Genomic DNA, 19,121 nt, shown 5'->3' with positions numbered 1-19,121 from the left:
AGCACAGCGCCGTTAATTAACGGCGCTGTGGAAAAAGTGAATAGTGCCCCCCAGAGTCGGATTTTCTCTGGGGTCTCGGCTGCCGGGGGTAGCAGAGACCCCAGAGAACATGATTCAGATTTTTTTTTACCGACCCCGCATTTGCGATCGCCGGTAATTAACCGTTTACCGGCGATCGCGTTTTTTTTTTTTTTTTTGGCGATCTCTTTATAATTTCTCTGTCCTCCGATGTGATCGCACATCAGAGGACAGAGTAAAGGGGTCCCAGATAGCCCCCCGATACTCACCTATCTCCCCCGGTGCTCCTCGTGTCTCCCGGTGGGCGCCGCCATCTTCAAAATGGCGGGCGCATGCGCAGTGCGCCCACCGGCCGGCACCAGGAGAATCTTTGGGGTCTCCGCTGCCGGGGGTAGCCGAGACCCCAAAGAACATGATCGGGGTCGGGGCCGCAAAAAAAAAAAAGCAAAGTGTAATTCTCTGTCCTCTGATGTGATCGCACATCAGAGGACAGAGAAATAGGGGGATTCGGGGACCCTATCATACTCACCTGTGTCCCTGGGTCCTCCTGCTGCTCCTCCTGGCCGCCGGCAAAAGAAAATGGCGGGCGCATGCGCAGTGCGCCAGCCATTTGTCTCCATCTGCCGGCCGGCAGGAGAACAGCAATTGGGGCTAAAATTAGGGCTAGGGTTAGGGCTAAGGTTAGGGTTGGGGCTAAATTTAGGGTTGGGGTTAAGTTTAGGGTTAGGGTTCTTTCACACTTCCGTCGGTACGGGGCCGTCGCAATGCGTCGGCCCGACATACCGACGCACGTTGTGAAAATTGTGCACAACGTGGGCAGTGGATGTAGTTTTTCAACGCATCCGCTGCCTAATCTATGTCCTGGGGAGGAGGGGGCGGAGTTACGGCCACGCATGTGCGGTCAGAAATGGCGGACGCGACGTACAAAAAAAGTTACATTGAACGTATTTTGTGCCGACGGTCCGCCAAAACACAACTGATCCAGTGCACGACGGACGCGACGTGTGGCCATCCGTCACGATCCGTCGGCAATACAAGTCTATGGGCAAAAAAATCGCATCCTGCGGGCACATTTGGAGGATCCGTTTTTTGTCCAGAACGACGGATTGCGACGGATGCCAAACGACGCAAGTGTGAAAGTAGCCTTAGGGTTAGGGTTGGGGCTAAAGTTAGGGTTAGAGTTGGGATTTGGGTTAGGGTTTGGATTAGGGTTGGTATTAGGGTTAGGGTTGGTATTAGGGTTACGCTGGGGATTAGGGTTAAGGTTAGGGTTGTGATTAGGGGTGTATTGGGATTAGGGTTAGGTTTGAGGTTAGGGTTGAGATTAGGATTAGGGGTGTGTTGGATTTAGGGTTTTGATTAGGGTTATGGTTAGGGTTGACATTAGGGTTGTTTTGGGGTAAGGGTTGTGATTATCGTTAGGGTTAGTGATTAGGATTATGGATCGGGTTGGGATTAGGGTTAGGGGTGTGTTGGGGTTAGGGTTGGAGCTAGAATTGGGGGGTTTCCACTGTTTAGTTACATCAGGGGGTCTCCAAACACGACAGCCAATTTTGCGCTGAATAAGTCAAATGGTGCTCCCTCCCTTCTGAGCTCTGCCGTGCGCCCAAACAGTGGGTTACCCCCACATATGGGACATCAGCGTACTCGGGATAAATTGGACAACAACTTTTGGGTCCAATTTCTCCTGTTACCTTTGTGAAAATAAAAATTTGGGGGCAAAAAGATCATTTTTGTAGAAAAAATGCGATTTTTTCTTTTTTTTTTTTTTTTTTTTTTTTTTTTTTTTTCAATGGCTCAACGTTATAAACTTCTGTGAAGCACATGGGGGTTCAAAGTTCTCACCACACATCTAGATAAGTTCCTTGGGGGGTCTAGTTTCCAAAATGGGGTCACTTGTGGGGGGTTACTACTGTTTAGGTACATCAGGGGCTCTGCAAACGCAACATAACGCCCACAGACCATTATATCTAAGTCTGCATTCCAAAACGGCGCTCCTTCCCTTCCGAGCTCTGCCATGCGCCCAAACAGTGGTTTACCCCCACATATGGGGCATCAGCATACTCGGTATAAATTGGACAACAACTTTTGGGGTTCAATTTCTCCTGTTACCCTTGTGAAAATAAAAACTTGGGGGCTAAAAAATCTTTTTTGTGGAAAAAAAAATATTTTTTATTTTCACGACTCTGCATTCTAAACTTCTGTGAAGCACTTGGGCATTCAAAGTTCTCACCACACATCTAGATAAGTTCCATGGGGGGTCTAGTTTCCAAAATGGGGTCACTTGTAGGGGGTTTCCACTGTTTAGGCACATCAGGGGCTCTCCAAACGCGACATGGCGTCCAATCTCAATTCCAGACAATTCTACATTGAAAAAGTAAAACGGCACTCCTTCTCTTCCAAGCTCTGCAGTGCGCCCAAGCAGTGGTTTACCCCCACATATGGGGTATCGACGTACTCAGGAGAAATTGCACTACAACTTTTTTCGTCTAATTTCTCCTGTTACCCTTGTAAAAATAAAAATTTTGGGGCAAAAAGATCATTTTTGTAGAAAAAATTCGATTTTTTTTTTATTTTCACGGCTCTACGTTATAAACTTCTGTGAAGCTCTTGGGGGTTAAAAGTGCTCACCACACATCTAGATAAGTTCCTTAAGGGGTCTAGTTTACAAAATGGTGTCACTTGTGGGGGGTTTCCACTGTTTAGGCACATCAGGGGCTCTCTAAACGTGACATGGCGTCCGATCTCAATTCCAGCCAATTCTGCATTGAAAAAGTCAAACGGCGCTCCTTCACTTCCAAGTTCTGCGGTGCGCCCAAACAGTGGTTTACCCCCACATATGGGGTATTGGCGTATTCAGGAGAAATTGCATAACAAAATTTATGGTTACATTTCTGTTTTTATACTTGTGAAAATAAAAAAAATGGTTCTGAATTAAAATGTTTGCAAAAAAAAGTTAAATGTTCATTTTTTCCTTCCACATTGTTTCAGTTCCTGTGAAGCACGTAAAGGGTTAATAAACTTCTTGAATGTGGTTTTGAGAACCTTGAGGGGTGTAGTTTTTAGAATGGTGTCACACTTCGTTATTTTCTATCATATAGACCCCTCAAAATGACTTCAAATGTGATGTGATCCCTAAAAAAAAAATGGTGTTGTAAAAATGAGAAATTGCTGGTCAACTTTTAACCCTTATAACTCCCTAATAAAAACAAATTTTGTTTCCAAAATTGTGCTGATGTAAAGTAGACATGTGGAAATGTTATTTATTAACTATTTTTTGTGACATATCTCTCTGATTTAAGGGCATAAAAATACAAAGTTTTTTCGCCATATTTCCGTTTTTTTCATAAATAATCGCAAGTAATATGGAAGAAATGTTACCACTATCATGAAGTACAATATGTCACGAAAAAACAATCTCAGAATCAGCGGGATCCGTTAAAGCGTTCCAGAGGTATAACCTCATAAAGTGACAGTGGTCAGAATTGCAAAAATTGGCTCGGTCATTAAGTACCAAATTGGCTCTGTCACTAAGGGGTTAATAAAAATGCCTGGAGTTAAATCCTCAGCTTGTAAGTTTTTAGTCACTGTAAATGGGTGATGAAGCAATTCCTTCAATTCAGCCACCTGTGTCCATTGACCTTCATGTAGTGTTACCTGAGGGTAGGCCAAATCTACAAGGAAGGGTGTCGGCTCAAGCAATCACTCAATCATTAAATAGGTGCTGCCCCACCGAGTGGCTTGAACCACAATAGCCCCTTTTCCAGCATGCCTCTTCAAGATGGAATCAATTTAAGGGCTTCTGGCAGCAATAGCCAATTTCCTCACTTTGCTAATCAGAGTTCCAGCATCTCCCTCTTGCAGCTATCTCTTAAGGTACCTTCACACATAACGATATCGTTAACGATATCGTTGCTTTTTGTGACGTAGCAACGATATAGTTAAGGAAATCGTTGTGTGTGACAGCGACCAACGATCAGGCCCCTGCTGGGAGATCGTTGGTCGCTGAGGAAAGTCCAGAACTTTATTTCGTCGCTGGACTCCCTGCAGACATCGCTGGATTGGCGTGTGTGACGCCGATCCAGCGATGTCTTCACTGGTAACCAGGGTAAACATCGGGTTACTAAGCGCAGGGCCGCGCTTAGTAACCCGATGTTTACCCTGGTTACCAGCGTAAAAGTAAAAAAAACAAACACTACATACTTACCTACCGCTGTCTGTCCCCGGCGCTCTGCTTCTCTGCACTCCTCCTGTACTGGCTGTGAGTGTCGGTCAGCCGGAAAGCAGAGCGGTGACGTCACCGCTCTGCTTTCCGGCCGCTGTGCTCACAGCCAGTGCAGGAGGAGTGCAGAGAAGCAGAGCGCCGGGGACAGACAGCGGTAGGTAAGTATGTAGTGTTTGTTTTTTTAACTTTTACGCTGGTAACCAGGGTAAACATCGGGTTACTAAGCGCGGCCCTGCGCTTAGTAACCCGATGTTTACCCTGGTTACCCGGGGACTTCGGGATCGTTGGTCGCTGGAGAGCTGTCTGTGTGACAGCTCTCCAGCGACCAAACAGCGACGCTGCAGCGATCGACATCGTTGTCGGTATCGCTGCAGCGTCGCTGAGTGTGAAGGTACCTTTATTGCCAGCTGCAGCATGTGCACAACACAGCGCATGTGATGAATAGGAAAGAGGTGTGAAGCAGCTTCAACAAGATCATCTAATTGTAAAGAATCATTTTGCTGTTCTTCTGTAGTAATATCTGTTTGTTCCTCATTTATGGGAACAGGACTGTGGCCTTCCATCTCCAACATGCTGAATGGAAATGTTCTTCAAGCTGCTGTTCATCTTCATTATTCTCATTCATCAGTTTAATAGTAGGGTACTTATGTTTGAAGCATTATCAGTTACAATAGCAAGAATCTTTTCTTTTGTGAGCTCATAATCTTGCAGAAGTTTTTCCACTAAGGTCCAGATAAAGTGGTTGCTGTGATGAACTATAGTATCTTTTACTGCCAGCGTCTTAGTAACAATTTTTTTGTTGTCACAAATATCGAATGTGGATAGCAAAATAGTTCCCTCCGTGACATGTGCAGGCATCCATTTAAAGGGAACCTGTTACCCCGTTTTTTCAGATTGAGATATAAATACTGTTAAATAGGGCCTGAGCTGTGCGTTACTATAGTGTATGTAGTGTACCCTGATTCCCCATGTATGCTGAGAAATACATTACCAAAGTCGCCGTTTTCGCCTGTCAATCAGGCTGGTCAGGTCGGGTGGGCGTGGTGACATCGCTCTTTTCTTCCCCAGCTTTCCGTTGGTGGCGTAGTGGTGTGCGCATGTCCAAGTTCCGAATTCCCTGCGCGCACGTGAAGACACCGCGCGATCTGCGCTGTCATCCCTTTCATCGGTGGGGGCGGCCATCTTCCTGGGGCCGCGCGTGCGCAGATAGTGCTCTGCTGCACGGGGCTTCAGGAAAATGGCCGCGGGATGCCGCGCGTGCGCAGAAGAGATCGCGGCGGCCATTTTCCCAAAGCTGAGTTTGCAATCTGAAAAAATCTTTTTAAGATCTTCCTTTTGGTTAAGGGCTTCAATCACTAATTTTCTAATACTTTCTCTTTCCAGAGAAACACCAAGTTTGCGGGTCATTTCTGCCTTGAGAGCTGTAAAAGCGGTTAATGCAAATATTGATAATGGTACACTGTCCTTCACAACAAACTCGATGAGCTGTCTTTTAAACACATCTGCTGTCATTGTTACAGTAACTTTGTCACTTACAAAATATCTTGTAACTGATGTTTGAGACACTCTTTCCTCCTCCTTTGCCTGGCAGGAAGTGCTGGTCTCTAGTTTCTTGGTGCTGTGATCTTTTTCAATCACAGCTTTGTAAAACGTTCAGTTTTTTTCGCTTTTTTACGCGTTTTTTTCACGCTAAAAACGCTATAAAAACTCATTAAAAACGCAGACATTATGCATTCTATCATTTAGAATGCATACTGCATGTTTTGTGCACATTGATGCGATTTTTTTCTGCAAAAAAACGCATTGTGGTAAAAAAGCATCATGTTCATTAATTTTGCGGATTTTCTGCGTTTTTCCCGCTATTCTATGCATTTGGGAAAGAAACGCACAAAAAACCCGTCAAAAACGCGTCAAAACGACTGAAAAACGCGAAAAAAAGCATGCGGATTTCTGGCAGAAATCTCTGTTTTTTTTATCAGGAAAATTTCTGCAAGAAATCCTGACGTGTGCACATACCCTAAATGTCTTTTTAGATGTCTTTTTAGATTGAAAGCTCTTGAAGGAACATTTTTATCACTGCCTGAGTACGCAGTGATTTTGGTATCAGAGCATTTGTTTTCATCTGGGTCACTTATACCCTGACACTCAAAATGTTGTTTTTTATCTTGTGTCACTGTGAAATGCTCAAATACAACTCACTTCATAAGATGCTTCTTAGACATTTTGTAATTATGTAAATTAGCTCCATAAATAATTTTGTCCTGTAAAAAAAAAAAAAGGTATATTGAAATTCTTGCAAGAATAGTGCATCATGAACTGTATAATTTAGGATAGAAAAATATTTAGAATTGAGTCCTCAGTGGTTGATACCTTTTAATGGCTAACTGAAAAGATGGTAACAAATTGCAAGCTTTCGAGACTACACAGGTCTCTTCATCAGGCAGCATCAATAGTAAAAAGTTGGTCACACAGGGTTAATAGCAGCGTTAACGGAGTGCGTTATAACGCGGTCCGTTAACGCTGCCATTAACCCTGTGTGAGCGCTGACTGGAGGGGAGTATGGAGCGGGCACTTGCGGCAGGGAAGTAGGGAGCAGCCATTTTGCCGCCGGACTGTGCCCGTTGCTGATTGGTCGTGGCCGTTTTGCCACGACCAATCAGCGACTTGGGATTTCCGTGACAGACAGAAAGACGGAAGTGACCCTTAGACAATTATATAGTAGATTATTTTAATTCATTTACAGGAGACTGCTTCATTGGACTGGGCGATAACATAAGTATAGTTTAAATTGACTTCAATAAAGGAGTTTGTGTCATTATTTAAAATAAAGGACCTTATTTATTTTTCTGGGGTCCCCCTGTAAAGTAGCCAGTAAGGACTAAGAAAACATCTGTTCGACAGGCACAACACATGCAGGGATACATGGATATGCAGGAACATGCTGTCAAGGCAACTCGAACCTTGTATTCAAACATGCCGAATATGCTCTATTAGCACTTGCACATGCTTGGATAACACATGATCTTGGCTTTCACGCTCGCTTATCACTAGTTATACACTCTGGATTAATTAGTATTGTGAGAGCCGTTGCTTCACTCCTTGATACCTTGGGGACCATTTGAAGAATATCATCCCACAGATCATCACTAATTGGGATACCCCTATAAGTGCTCACAAACTCTTATTTGGGCAGACCACAGGGCTTGGAAGGGAAGGAACGCTATTTGATTTTTGGAGTGCAAAATTGTCTGGAATAGATTGTGGAAACCATATCGCATTTGGAGAACCGTCAAGGCTCCAGAACAGCAGTAATTGACAGCTGTTGACACAGAACTGTCACTTAGAGTTTTCACACAGTGACAGTTTTAGTCATAATAATAATAATAATAATCTTTATTTATATAGCGCCAACATATTCCGCAGCGCTTTACAGTTTAACAGTTTCAAACACAAAAGCCATAAGTAACAACGTTAACAATACAATAATTAAAGCAAAATAAGACGACCCTGCTCGTGAGAGCTTACAGTCTACAATGAGGTGGGGGAGATACAAAGTACAGGTGTGTATTTACAATGATGTATTTACAATCATGGTCCAGCCATCTTCAGGGGTTGGGGAATAGATGGGGATAGTGAATGGGCTACACACACACAAACAATACATAACTTTGATTAGTGAACGTGATAGGCCGCTCTGAACAAATGTGTTTTGAGCGAGCGCCTAAAACTATGCAAATTATGGATGGTCCTAATATCTTGGGGTAGAGCATTCCAGAGGATTGGCGCAGCACGGGAGAAGTCTTGGAGTCGGGAGTGGGAGGTACGGATTAGTGCAGAGGTTAGCCGAAAGTCATTTGCAGAGCGCAGTGGTCTGTTAGGCTGATAGACAGAAATGAGGGAGGAGATGTAAGGGGGTGCCGCACTGTGGAGAGCTTTGTGGGTGAGAACAAGTACTTTGAATTGTATCCTGTAATGAATGGGCAGCCAGTGTAACGACTGGCGAAGAGCGGACGCGTCCGAGTAACGATTAGCCAGATGGACGACCCTGGCTGCTGCATTAAGGATGGACTGGAGAGGGGAAAGTCGAGTGAGGGGGAGGCCAATTAATAGAGCGTTACAGTAGTCCAGGCGGGAGTGGATCAGGGCGACCGTGAGGGTTTTAGCTGTCTCCATGGTGAGAAAAGGGCGGATTCTAGAGATGTTCTTTAAGTGTAAGCGGCACGAGCGGGCAAGAGATTGTATATGGGAGGTGAAGGAGAGATCGGAGTCAAACATAACACCCAGACAGCGTGCCTGCTGCCGGGGTGTTATTATGGTGCCACCCACGGAGAGGGAAATGTCAGATTTAGGGAGGTTAGTAGATGGTGGGAGCAGAAGAAGTTCAGTTTTGGAGAGGTTGAGTTTCAGATAGAGAGCGGACATGATGTTGGAGACTGCGGACAGACAGTCAGTGGCATTCTGTAGTACAGCGGGGGTAAGGTCAGGGGATGACGTATATAGTTGTGTGTCGTCGGCATAAAATGGTACTGAAAGCCAAATCTGCTGATGGTCTGTCCAATTGGGGCCGTGTAGAGAGAGAACAGAAGGGGGCCAAGGACTGAGCCCTGAGGTACCCCAACAGTGAGAGGAAGAGGAGATGAAGTGGAGCCAGAGAACAGAACACTGAAGGAGCTGTCGGAAAGATAGGAGGAGAACCAGGAGAGAGCAGTGTCCTTAATGCCTAGTGACTGGAGCCTAGAGAGCAGGAGAGGGTGGTCAACAGTGTCAAAAGCTGCAGAAAGGTCGAGAAGAATGAGCAGAGAGTGGTCACCATTACGTTTTGCTGTCAGAAGGTCATTGGTCACTTTGATGAGTGCAGTTTCTGTCGAATGTAGGGGGCGGAAACCGGACTGTGAAGGGTCTAGGAGGGAGTGAGTGGAGAGGTAACGGGTAAGGCGGGAGTATATCAGGCGCTTCAAGAGTTTAGAGATGAAGGGGAGATTGGAGACCGGTCTGTAGTTGTTTGTGCAGGATGGGTCGAGGGTGGGTTTCTTTAGTAATGGAGTAATGATAGAGTGTTTGAAGGAGGAGGGGAAAATGCCAGAGGAGAGGGAGAGATTAAAGATTGTAGTTAGGTGACTTGTGACAACTGGAGAGAGAGACTGGAGGAGATGTGAGGGAATGGGGTCGGTAGTGCATGTAGTTGGACGAGAAGAGGAGAGGAGCTTGGAGACTTCTTCTTCTGTGATGGGATCGAATGTGGAGAGTGAGCCAGGGGCAATGAGGGGAGGGATGGGAGTCACTGAACTTAGTTGTTGGGAGCGGATTTCCTGACGGATATTGTCTATTTTCTCTATAAAGTGGGAGGCCAGGTCACCAGCACAAATATCTGTGATAGGGGCTTGTGCTTTTGGCCTGAGGAGGGAGTGAAAGGTGTCAAAAAGTTTCTTGGGGTTGTTGGATAGTGAGGAGACTGACTGACATAGCACATCATGATGCGGACACTGACACCTGGCCATGACATGCTATGTCCGTCATTCATATAATTTATGATGGGCTATACCCTTCTTGAACTGTGATTTGATGAAGCTCTCTGATGAGGAAATCACTATTTTCATTTGATAATCTTATAGTAAAATTGAGGCCGGGTTTACATTAGCGTATGTGTGCGCAGCGTATACCTGCGTACTGATTAGCATGAGTCATGCGTACATATATTTAACATTGTGTACGCAGGGACATGCGTTTGCATCAGTGCGGATGCATGCGTTGTTTAGCGGTGTGCTGCAAACGCAACATGTTGCATTTTTTGAGGCGTCAAATATGCGCAGGCTTGCACATGCGGATGAGTGCATCAAAACAACGCATTACTGTCTATGGGAGCGCATTGGTACTCTAGGACTTGCGTACTCATGCGTTCGATACGCATGCCTACTTCAGACTGAGCATGTCCAGGAAATTATTTCATCACCTCCACCATGCGCATAAACACCACAAACGCATTTAAATGCATGCACATGCAGCTTTTTTTTTTTTTGGCGTCATATGCTTAAGATGATGCCGAGTAAAAACGCAGCATAAGCATGCGTCTGCATGCGTTTTATCATGCGTTTGCGCATGCAGATGGTACTTTGCGCACAGAAACACTAATGTGTACTTAGCCTAAAACATACTTGCCATTTAGTAAGAAATGCTGTGTAACATCATAGCTCCTTATGGCGTTTAGTAGTCACTCATGTTATTTATCTGTTTATTGCAGGTTGGCCCCCATGCGCCTGTACACACTGTCAAAGCGTTACTTTGTTTTGGTGTTTGTAGTATTTTTCCTGTGCTTTGGATTAACACTTTTTATTGGAATAGCAGGTAAATCTTTCCAATTTTCTAAGCACTGTATAAAAGTGACGTGAGTGTGTAGTTATATATTGTTATACATTTGTGTTTGTGTATAAAGTTTGATTAAGGGCTTTGTTTGGACAATTTCTTGTCCTATGATTAAAGTGAACCTGAAGGTTCATCCACGCTGTCCAATTCTCGGGCAGCAGGTATCAGGCACTGACTCTATAATCTCGGCAACTCATGTTTGACTGAAATGCTGCAACGATTCAGAGAAAAAACCTTTCTCCTCGCCTTCTCCCCTGTAGTGACAGGCGTCTCCCTGCATCTATTGAAAAAGAGCTGTCAGTCACTTTCAGCGGGCAGGGAGAAGCCATCACCTGTCCAACTAGTCTGGGCAGCTTTCTCTCCAGCAGCTTTTAAAATAAGTTCTTCTCTGGAACACTGCGACATGTCAGTCAGATATTCCAACATACTTGGCTGCGATCATACAGCCAGCGCCTGATACGTGCTGCGTGTGAGTCAGGCAGCATGTATACACCTTCAGGTTCCTTTTACGCTGGTCACACATTGTTCCTCTGTCAAAAATTACAGCCAGCAATAATCAATGGTGAAATTTTACAACAAGCGTTCACAGTTGCATAAATGGCAGCCCTACTATGTAGTGTTTATATATACAGATCTAGCAAAAATTAAGAGACCGCCACATCAAAACCCTGTCATGGGCAGCCCAATCTCCAGACCTGAACCCCATTGAAAACCTCTGAAATGTAATCAAGGGGATGATGGATAGTCACAAGCCATCAAACAAAGAAGAACTGCTAACATTTTTGCAAAGTAACTAATACCACAGCTCTCAAAATAATAACCACATAATAAAAATTATATTAATAAAATGATAAATAGTATAATTATATGAATTGTGCCAAGAGTGTGGCAGAAAACAAGTGGTGACCAATTCGTGACAAGGTGAAACCAACACCAAAGCACAGATTCAAAGGAAGAAAAATTTCCAGACGTAGATCCGTCTAGAATTAATTTTTATTTATATCATCTGATTATGCGGCAAAATACAATAAAAAGGTTGAAAAAAACACAATGTGCACACAATAAATATTTTTCATATTATAAGTAGATAAAATCCCCTTATTAGCTGATAAAAAAATGGGATAAAATTATACTGAGCAAATAAAAAAGTGAGATTGAATAAGTATAAAAATACTTATAATTATATAAGTGCACCATGTGCAAGTAGAAGTAAAAAAAAGGGGGGGGGAACCCCAAAATAATGAGTGTCCAAATTCAGAATGTGCAAGAAAGTGCAATGTGATTCAAGACCAGTGCAAGTCTCACATGCGGCACTGGAACAAGTGCTACAACAAAAGAATGCCAGTAAAATTTATATCACAGCATATGTAAAATGGCGCTATAATAATAATTATAATAATAATAATAATAATGTAATATGCAAAATACCTTGAGGGGACTCCAAATCTGTGTGTGCCCCGATGCGCGTTTCGGTTAAACTTCCTTCATCAGGGATAGTGAAGGTAAAATGAAAAACGCCCTGTATTTATACGTCCTATCGTTGGTGATATAGTGCGATCCGGGAATATTCGGCGCATGTGCCACCAGGAGGTGCCAGGAATCCCGACATGCCGCGTCACGTAACCGGACGCACGGCATTATGGGTCCAGCGTTACCAAGGCCACAGCGACGCTGCGAACTATGGCACAAGGACACAAGCCGCGCACTACCAGGAGAGCGATATCATTCTATCCAGCTAATGGGAGTAAAGCTGCATATAATAACCATATTGGTAAATAGAACACAAGCCATAACGACATACATAAATTAAATGATACCAAAGAAAAGAGTAAGTGTTTTAACACACACATATACATGCATATATACACACACACACATATATATATATATATATATACACACACACACACACACACACACACACACACACACACACACACACACACACACACACACACACAGTACAGACCAAAAGTTTGGACACACCTTCTCATTTAAAGATTTTTCTGTATTTTCATGACTATGAAAATTGTACATTCACACTGAAGGCATCAAAACTATGAATTGACACATGTGGAATTATATACTTAACAAAAAAGTGTGAAACAACTGCAAATGTGTCTTATATTCTAGGTTCTTCAAAGTAGCCACCTTTTGCTTTGATGACTGCATTGCACACTCTTGGCATTCTCTTGATGAGCTTCAAGAGGTAGTCACCAGGAATGGTTTTCACTTTACAGGTGTGCCCTGTCAGGTTTAATAAGTGGGATTTCTTGCCTTATAAATGAGGTTGGGACCATCAGTTGTGTTGTGCAGAAGTCTGCTCGATACACAGCTGATAGTCCTACTGAATAGACTGTTAGAATTTGTATTATAGCAAGAAAAAAGCAGCTAAATAAAGAAAACGAGAGGCCATCATTACTTTAAGAAATGAATACCCGAAGCAATAGCCTATGTGTAAAGCACTTCCAAATTACAGCAAATATCAAACGATAGAACCACAGCGGAAGCTTAATGCCAATTAAAACAATGAATTTTATTAATAGTACAATTAAAATTCTAATAGAGTCCAATAACAGTCAGTGGAAATACATGAGACAGAATTATACTGTCTGCTGAAGAAAATACATATACAATACCTAACATAAATCACATGATCCCAAATAATTACACATAAGACCCACTGGAATTAATAAGGCATAACTGATACACAATATATGTATGTATGAGGACCATAGGTGTGTCATAGAACAAAAAATGCCTAAGATGTATGGGCTGAACTAATAATATGCCTAAAAGAGCAACCACATATAAAGTATGTAAGGGATACAACGGGTTGAATGAAGTAAATGCTGGCAGACTGAGCTAGCCTAACACATGAGGTATATGAGCCCTGAGAATCCCAACATTAGTATGGCTGTGTCTATTCATATAATGGCCATAAGGTGCATGCAGTGCTAAAGTGCAAAGGCATAGGGGGAGGTAGGGATGTATTTACCTGTAACAGCAGACTAGTAGATGGACCCCGACGCGCGTTTCGCGGTTAAGCTTCGTCCAGGGGGATAGTCTCAACAACAGTGGCCATATGGGGGTTTATATAGCAGTTAAGAAGCAGTGGTGGCAGTGGTTTGTAATGGCGCTTGCATTGACAACGCCGGCTCGAACGTCACTTCCGCTCGGCGTCACAAGGAGCTCGTCCACTCCCCTACCCGACGCATCAGAGCAGGGGGGCGGAGTAAGCCACAGAAGAGACGCGTCGCCTCAGCAACCCGATGCCAGGAGTCTCAGCGAGCGCACACCGCAAAGGTGAAGAAGGAAAACAGCTGGGACCTGAGAGTTAAAGCACCGCCTATGTGCACAGAGATAGTGCAAGTAACGCTGAAATGTATAAGTTGAATGTAACTAGTGACTGCTGTATTAACCGTGCTGTGCACAATATATGAGAGGTAAGGGCCAGTGAAAGATATATGTGAACGAGAGTGTATAAGACATTAAAGCAATGAAAGATATCAATGTGTAAGAAAATGCAGTAAATATACTACATGGGAAAAGCAACAGAGTATCTCATATAGTAATATATTAAAGAAAAAATACAGAGTATATAAATAAATATATACAAACTAACATATTGTCCAAAAAAAGCATGCTTAGAATTATTTATAAAGTAAAAAGGAAAAAAGAAAAAAAATTTTATATAAAAAACAACAATAACTGTTGAATGGTGCATATATTGAAAAAGAGTGCATCCATTATACATATGTAAAAGTACTCTCATAAAAATGTGACAAGAATAGCATCATACACCACTAACTGGTGCACAGTGCTATTCCATATAAAGTGATATTGAGAGAATAATATTCTTGATAGAAGTGTCATCCCAGCTTCAAAGTAAAAAGGACTCAGGACGATAGGCCATACACTGCAGATGATCACATCCGATGTAAAGGACTAATCAGGAGCTAAAAAACTAAAGAAAAGAAAATTAAAATCATACATATATACAATATAAACCACTAAATAAACAATACTTTAAAGAAAGGGGGCATAGCTAAGCACCTCATTAAGACCCAGCGGCTGAACTGAATTCACTCTAGAGATCAAGCGAGCTTCCAATTGTGCAAGGTTCTTCCTCCAATTACCTCTTTGGTCCACATACACCTTGTCTATTCCTATCACTTTTAGGAGCTTGGCGTTGCAATTATGATGAGATTTGAAATGTCTTGCCAGTGGTTTTAGTATTGTCACTTCGTCCGCTTCCATTGCATTGTTAATGTCCCTATAATGCTCTCTTACCCTTATTTTCAATGCTCTAGATGTCAGTCCCACATAGACTTTGGGGCACGAGCACTGTGTGTAGTATTTTACTCCTGTTGTATTACAGGTAATGTGCTGGGTTATAGTGAATGTTTTTTTTATCATCACTAGAGCTGAAAGTTGAAGCTGGGACAATATTGGGACATGCAATACAGTTACCGTATTACAGGGAAAGCAACCCAATTTCTGTCCTTTAGATCCAAATGTCTTCTCTATCTTAGGGCCAGCATAGTAGCTGTGTACCAGCTGGTCCTTTAAATTGCTTGATCTCCGGTACGTAATGGATGGATATTTTGGTAGGCACTTCATCAAGTCTTTGTCAGTCTGTAAGAGTGGCCAAAATTTTTCTAAAACATCTCTCATAAAATTCATTGTTTTGATTGGCATTAAGCTTCTGCTGTGGTTCTATCGTTTGATATTTAAGAAATGAAGGTCAGTCAGTCTGAAAAATTGGGAAAACTTTGAAAGTGTCCCCAAGTGCAGTGGCAAAAACCATCAAGCGCTACAAAGAAACTGGCTCTCATGAGGACCTCCCCAGGTAATGAAGACCAAGAGTCACCTCTGCATCTGAGGGTAAGATTATCCGAGTCACCAGCCTCAGAAATCTAAGGTTAACAGCAGCTCAGATTAGAGACCAGGTCAATGCCACACAGCAGTTCTAGCAGCAGACACATCTCTACAACAACTGTCAAGAAGAGACTTTGTGCAGCAGGCCTTCATGTTAAAACAGCTGTTAGGAAACCACTGCTAAGGACAGGCAACAAGCAGAAGAGAATTGTTTGGGCTAAAGAACAGAAGTAATAGAAATTAGACCAGTGGAAATCTGTGCTTTGGTCTGATGAGTCCAAATTTGAGATCTTTGGTTCCAACCACCATGTCTTTGTGCGATGCAGAAAATGTGAACGGATGCACTCTACATGCCTGGTTCCCACCGTGAAGCATGGAGGAAGAGGTGTGATGGTGTGGGGGTGCTTTGCTGGTGACACTGGTGGGGATTTAGTCAAAATTGAATACATATTGAACCAGCATGGCTACCACAGCATCTTGCAGCAGCATGCTATTCCATCCGGTTTGCGTTTAGTTGGACCATCATTTATTTTTCAACACAATGAGGCCAAACACACCTCCAGGCTGCGTAAGGCCTATTTGACCAAGAGGGAGAGTGATGGGGTGCTACGCCAGATGACCTGGCCTCCACAGTGACCAGAAGGCAAAAGGGCCAACAAGTGCTAAGCATCTCTGGGAACTTCTTCAAGATTGTTGGAAGACCATTCCCGGTGACTACCTCTTGAAGCTCATCAAGAGAATGCCAAGAGTGTGCAAAGCAGTCATCAAAGCAAAAGGTGGCTACTTTGAAGAACCTAGAATATAAGACATATTTGCAGTTGTTTCACACTTTTTTGTTAAGTATATAATTCCACATGTGTTAATTCATAGTTTTGATGCCTTCAGTGTGAATGTACAATTTTCATAGTCATGAAAATACTATATATATGCACGCGCGCACACACACCCCAAAGTTTGGACACGCCTTCTCATTTAAAGATTTTTCTGTATTTTCATGACTATGAAAATTGTAAATTCACACTGAAGGCATCAAAACTATGAATTAACACATGTGTTGTGATAAGTTTATAATTCCACATGTGTTAATTCATCGTCTTGATGCCTTCAGTTTGAATTTACAATTTTCATAGTCATGAAAATACAGAAAAATCTTTGAATGAAAAGGTGTGTCCGAGCTTTTGGTCTGTACTATATATGTTTATATAAATATCTATCTATCTATCTGTATATATATATATATATATATATTAGTACAGACCAAAAGTTTGGACACACCTTCTCATTTAAAGATTTTTCTGTATTTTCATGACTAAGAAAATTGTACATTCACACTGAAGGCATCAAAACTATGAATTAACACATGTGGAATTATATACTTAACAAAAAAGTGTGAAACAACTGCAAATATGTCTTATATTCTAGGTTCTTCAATGTAGCCACCTTTTGCTTTTATGACTTCTTTGCACACTCTTTGCATTCTCATGATGAGCTTCAAGAAGTAGTCACCGGAAATGGTCTTCCAACAATCTTGAAAAAGTTTCCAGAGATGCTTAGCACTTGTTGGCCCTTTTGCCTTCACTCTGCGGTCCAGCTCACCCCAAACCATCTCGATTGGGTTCAGGTCTGGTGACCACCCCACTAATCTCCTTCTTGGTCAAATAGCCCTTACACAGCCTGGAGGTGTATTTGGGGTTATTGTCCTGTTGAAAAATAAATGATGGTCCAACTAAATGCAAACCGGATGGAACAGCATGCCGCAGCAAGATGCTGTGGTAGCCACGCTGGTTCAGTATGCCTTCAATTTTGAATAAATCCCAAACAGTGTCACCAACAAAGCACCCCCACACCATCACACCTCCTCCTTCATGCTTCACGGTGGGAACCTGGCATGTAGAGTTCATCCGTTCACCTTTTTTGCGTCGCACAAAGACATGGTGGTTGGAACCAAAGATCTCAAATTTGGACTCATCAGACCAAAGCACAGATTTCCACTGGTCTAATGTCCATTCCTTGTGTTCTTTAGCTCAAACAAGTCTCTTCTCCTTATTGCCTGTCTTTAGCAGTGGTTTCGTAGCAGCTATTTTACCATGAAGGCCTGCTGCACAAAGTCTCCTCTTAACAATTGTTGTAGAGATGTGTCTGCTGCTAGACCTCTGTGTGGCATTGACCTGGTCTCTGATCTGAGCTCCTGTTAACCTGCTATTTCTGAGGCTGGTGACTCGGATAAACTTATCCTCAGAAGCAGAGGTGACTCTTAGTCTTCCTTTCCTGGGGCAGTCCTCATGTGAGCCAGTTTCTTTGTAGCGCTTGATGGTTTTTGTCACTGCACTTGGGGACACTTTCAAAGTTTTCCCAATTTTTCGTTCTGACTGACCTTCATTTCTTAACCCCTTCCCGACCCATGACGCCACGTAGGCGTCATGAAAGTCGGTGCCAATCTGACCCATGACGCCTATGTGGCGTCATGGAAAGATCGCGTCCCTGCAGATCGGGTGAGAGGGTTAAATCCCATTTCACCCGATCTGCAGGGACAGGGGGAGTGGTAGTTTAGCCCAGGGGGGGGGGTGGCTTCACCCCCCCCGTGGCTACGATCGCTCTGATTGGCTGTTGAAAGTGAAACTGCCAATCGGAGCGATTTGTAATATTTCACCTATTATAACTGGTGAAATATTACAATCCAGCCATGGCCGATGCTGCAATATCATCGGCCATGGCTGGAAATACTAATGTGCCCCCACCCCACCCCACCGATCGCCCCCCGATCTGTCCGGTACACTGCTCCGGCTCCCCTCCGTCCTGTGCTCCGCTCCCCCCGTGCTCGTGTCCGCTCCCCCCGTGCTCCAATCACCCTCCCCGTGCTCCAATCACCCCCCCCTGCACTCCGATCCACCCCCCCCAGTGCTCCGTTTCACCCCTCCCGCGCTCCGATCCACCCCCCCATGCTCCAATTCCCCCCCCCCCGTGCTCCCCCCCTCACCCCATCATGCTTACCGATCCTGCCGGGGTCCGTCCGTCTTCTCCCTGGGCGCCGCCATCTTCCAAAATGGGGGGTGCATGCGCAGTGCGCCCGCCGAATCTGCCGGCCGGCAGATTCGTTCCAAAGTGCATTTTGATCACTGAGATATAATATATCTCAGTGATCAAAATAAAAAAAAATAATAAATGACCCCCCCCCCTCTTTGTCACCCCAATAGGTAGGGACAATAAAAAAATAAAGAATTTTTTTTTTCCACTAATGTCAGAATAGGGGTAGGGTTAGGGGTAGGGCTAGGGTTAGGGTTTCGGTATGTGCACACGTATTCTGTTCCTCTGCGGATTTTTCCGCTGCGGATTTGATAAATCCGCAGTGCTAAATCGCTGCGGATTTATGGCGGATTTACCGCGTTTTTTCTGCGCATTTCACTGCGGTTTTACAACTGCGATTTTCTATTTGAGCAGTTGTAAAACCGCTGCGGAATCCGCACAAAGAAGTGACATGCTGCGTAATGTAAACCGCTGCGTTTCCGTGCAGTTTTTCCGCAGCATGTGTACAGCGATTTTTGTTTCCCATAGGTTTTACATTGAACTGTAAACTCATGGGAAACTGCTGCGGATCCGCAGCGTTTTCCGCAGCGTGTGCACATACCTTTAGAATTAG

General features: G+C 43.6%; 1 protein-coding gene across 8 annotated transcripts in view; it reads left to right on the top strand.

Annotated features, from left to right (window-relative positions):
- Positions 1 to 19,121, top strand: part of TMEM181 (transmembrane protein 181) — a 325,398-nt gene that overhangs the window by 109,589 nt on the left and 196,688 nt on the right. For all 8 annotated transcript variants that reach the window (XM_069769350.1, XM_069769352.1, XM_069769353.1 and 5 more), the window contains exon 2: positions 10,482 to 10,585. In XM_069769350.1, the coding sequence (XP_069625451.1) occupies positions 10,482 to 10,585 (104 nt within the window). The remainder of the gene's footprint in view (positions 1 to 10,481; positions 10,586 to 19,121) is intronic.

This window comes from Ranitomeya imitator, chromosome 5, assembly GCF_032444005.1.
Source record: "Ranitomeya imitator isolate aRanImi1 chromosome 5, aRanImi1.pri, whole genome shotgun sequence".
Classification (NCBI taxonomy): domain Eukaryota; kingdom Metazoa; phylum Chordata; class Amphibia; order Anura; family Dendrobatidae; genus Ranitomeya; species Ranitomeya imitator.
This window is presented reverse-complemented; position numbering and strand designations above follow the sequence as displayed.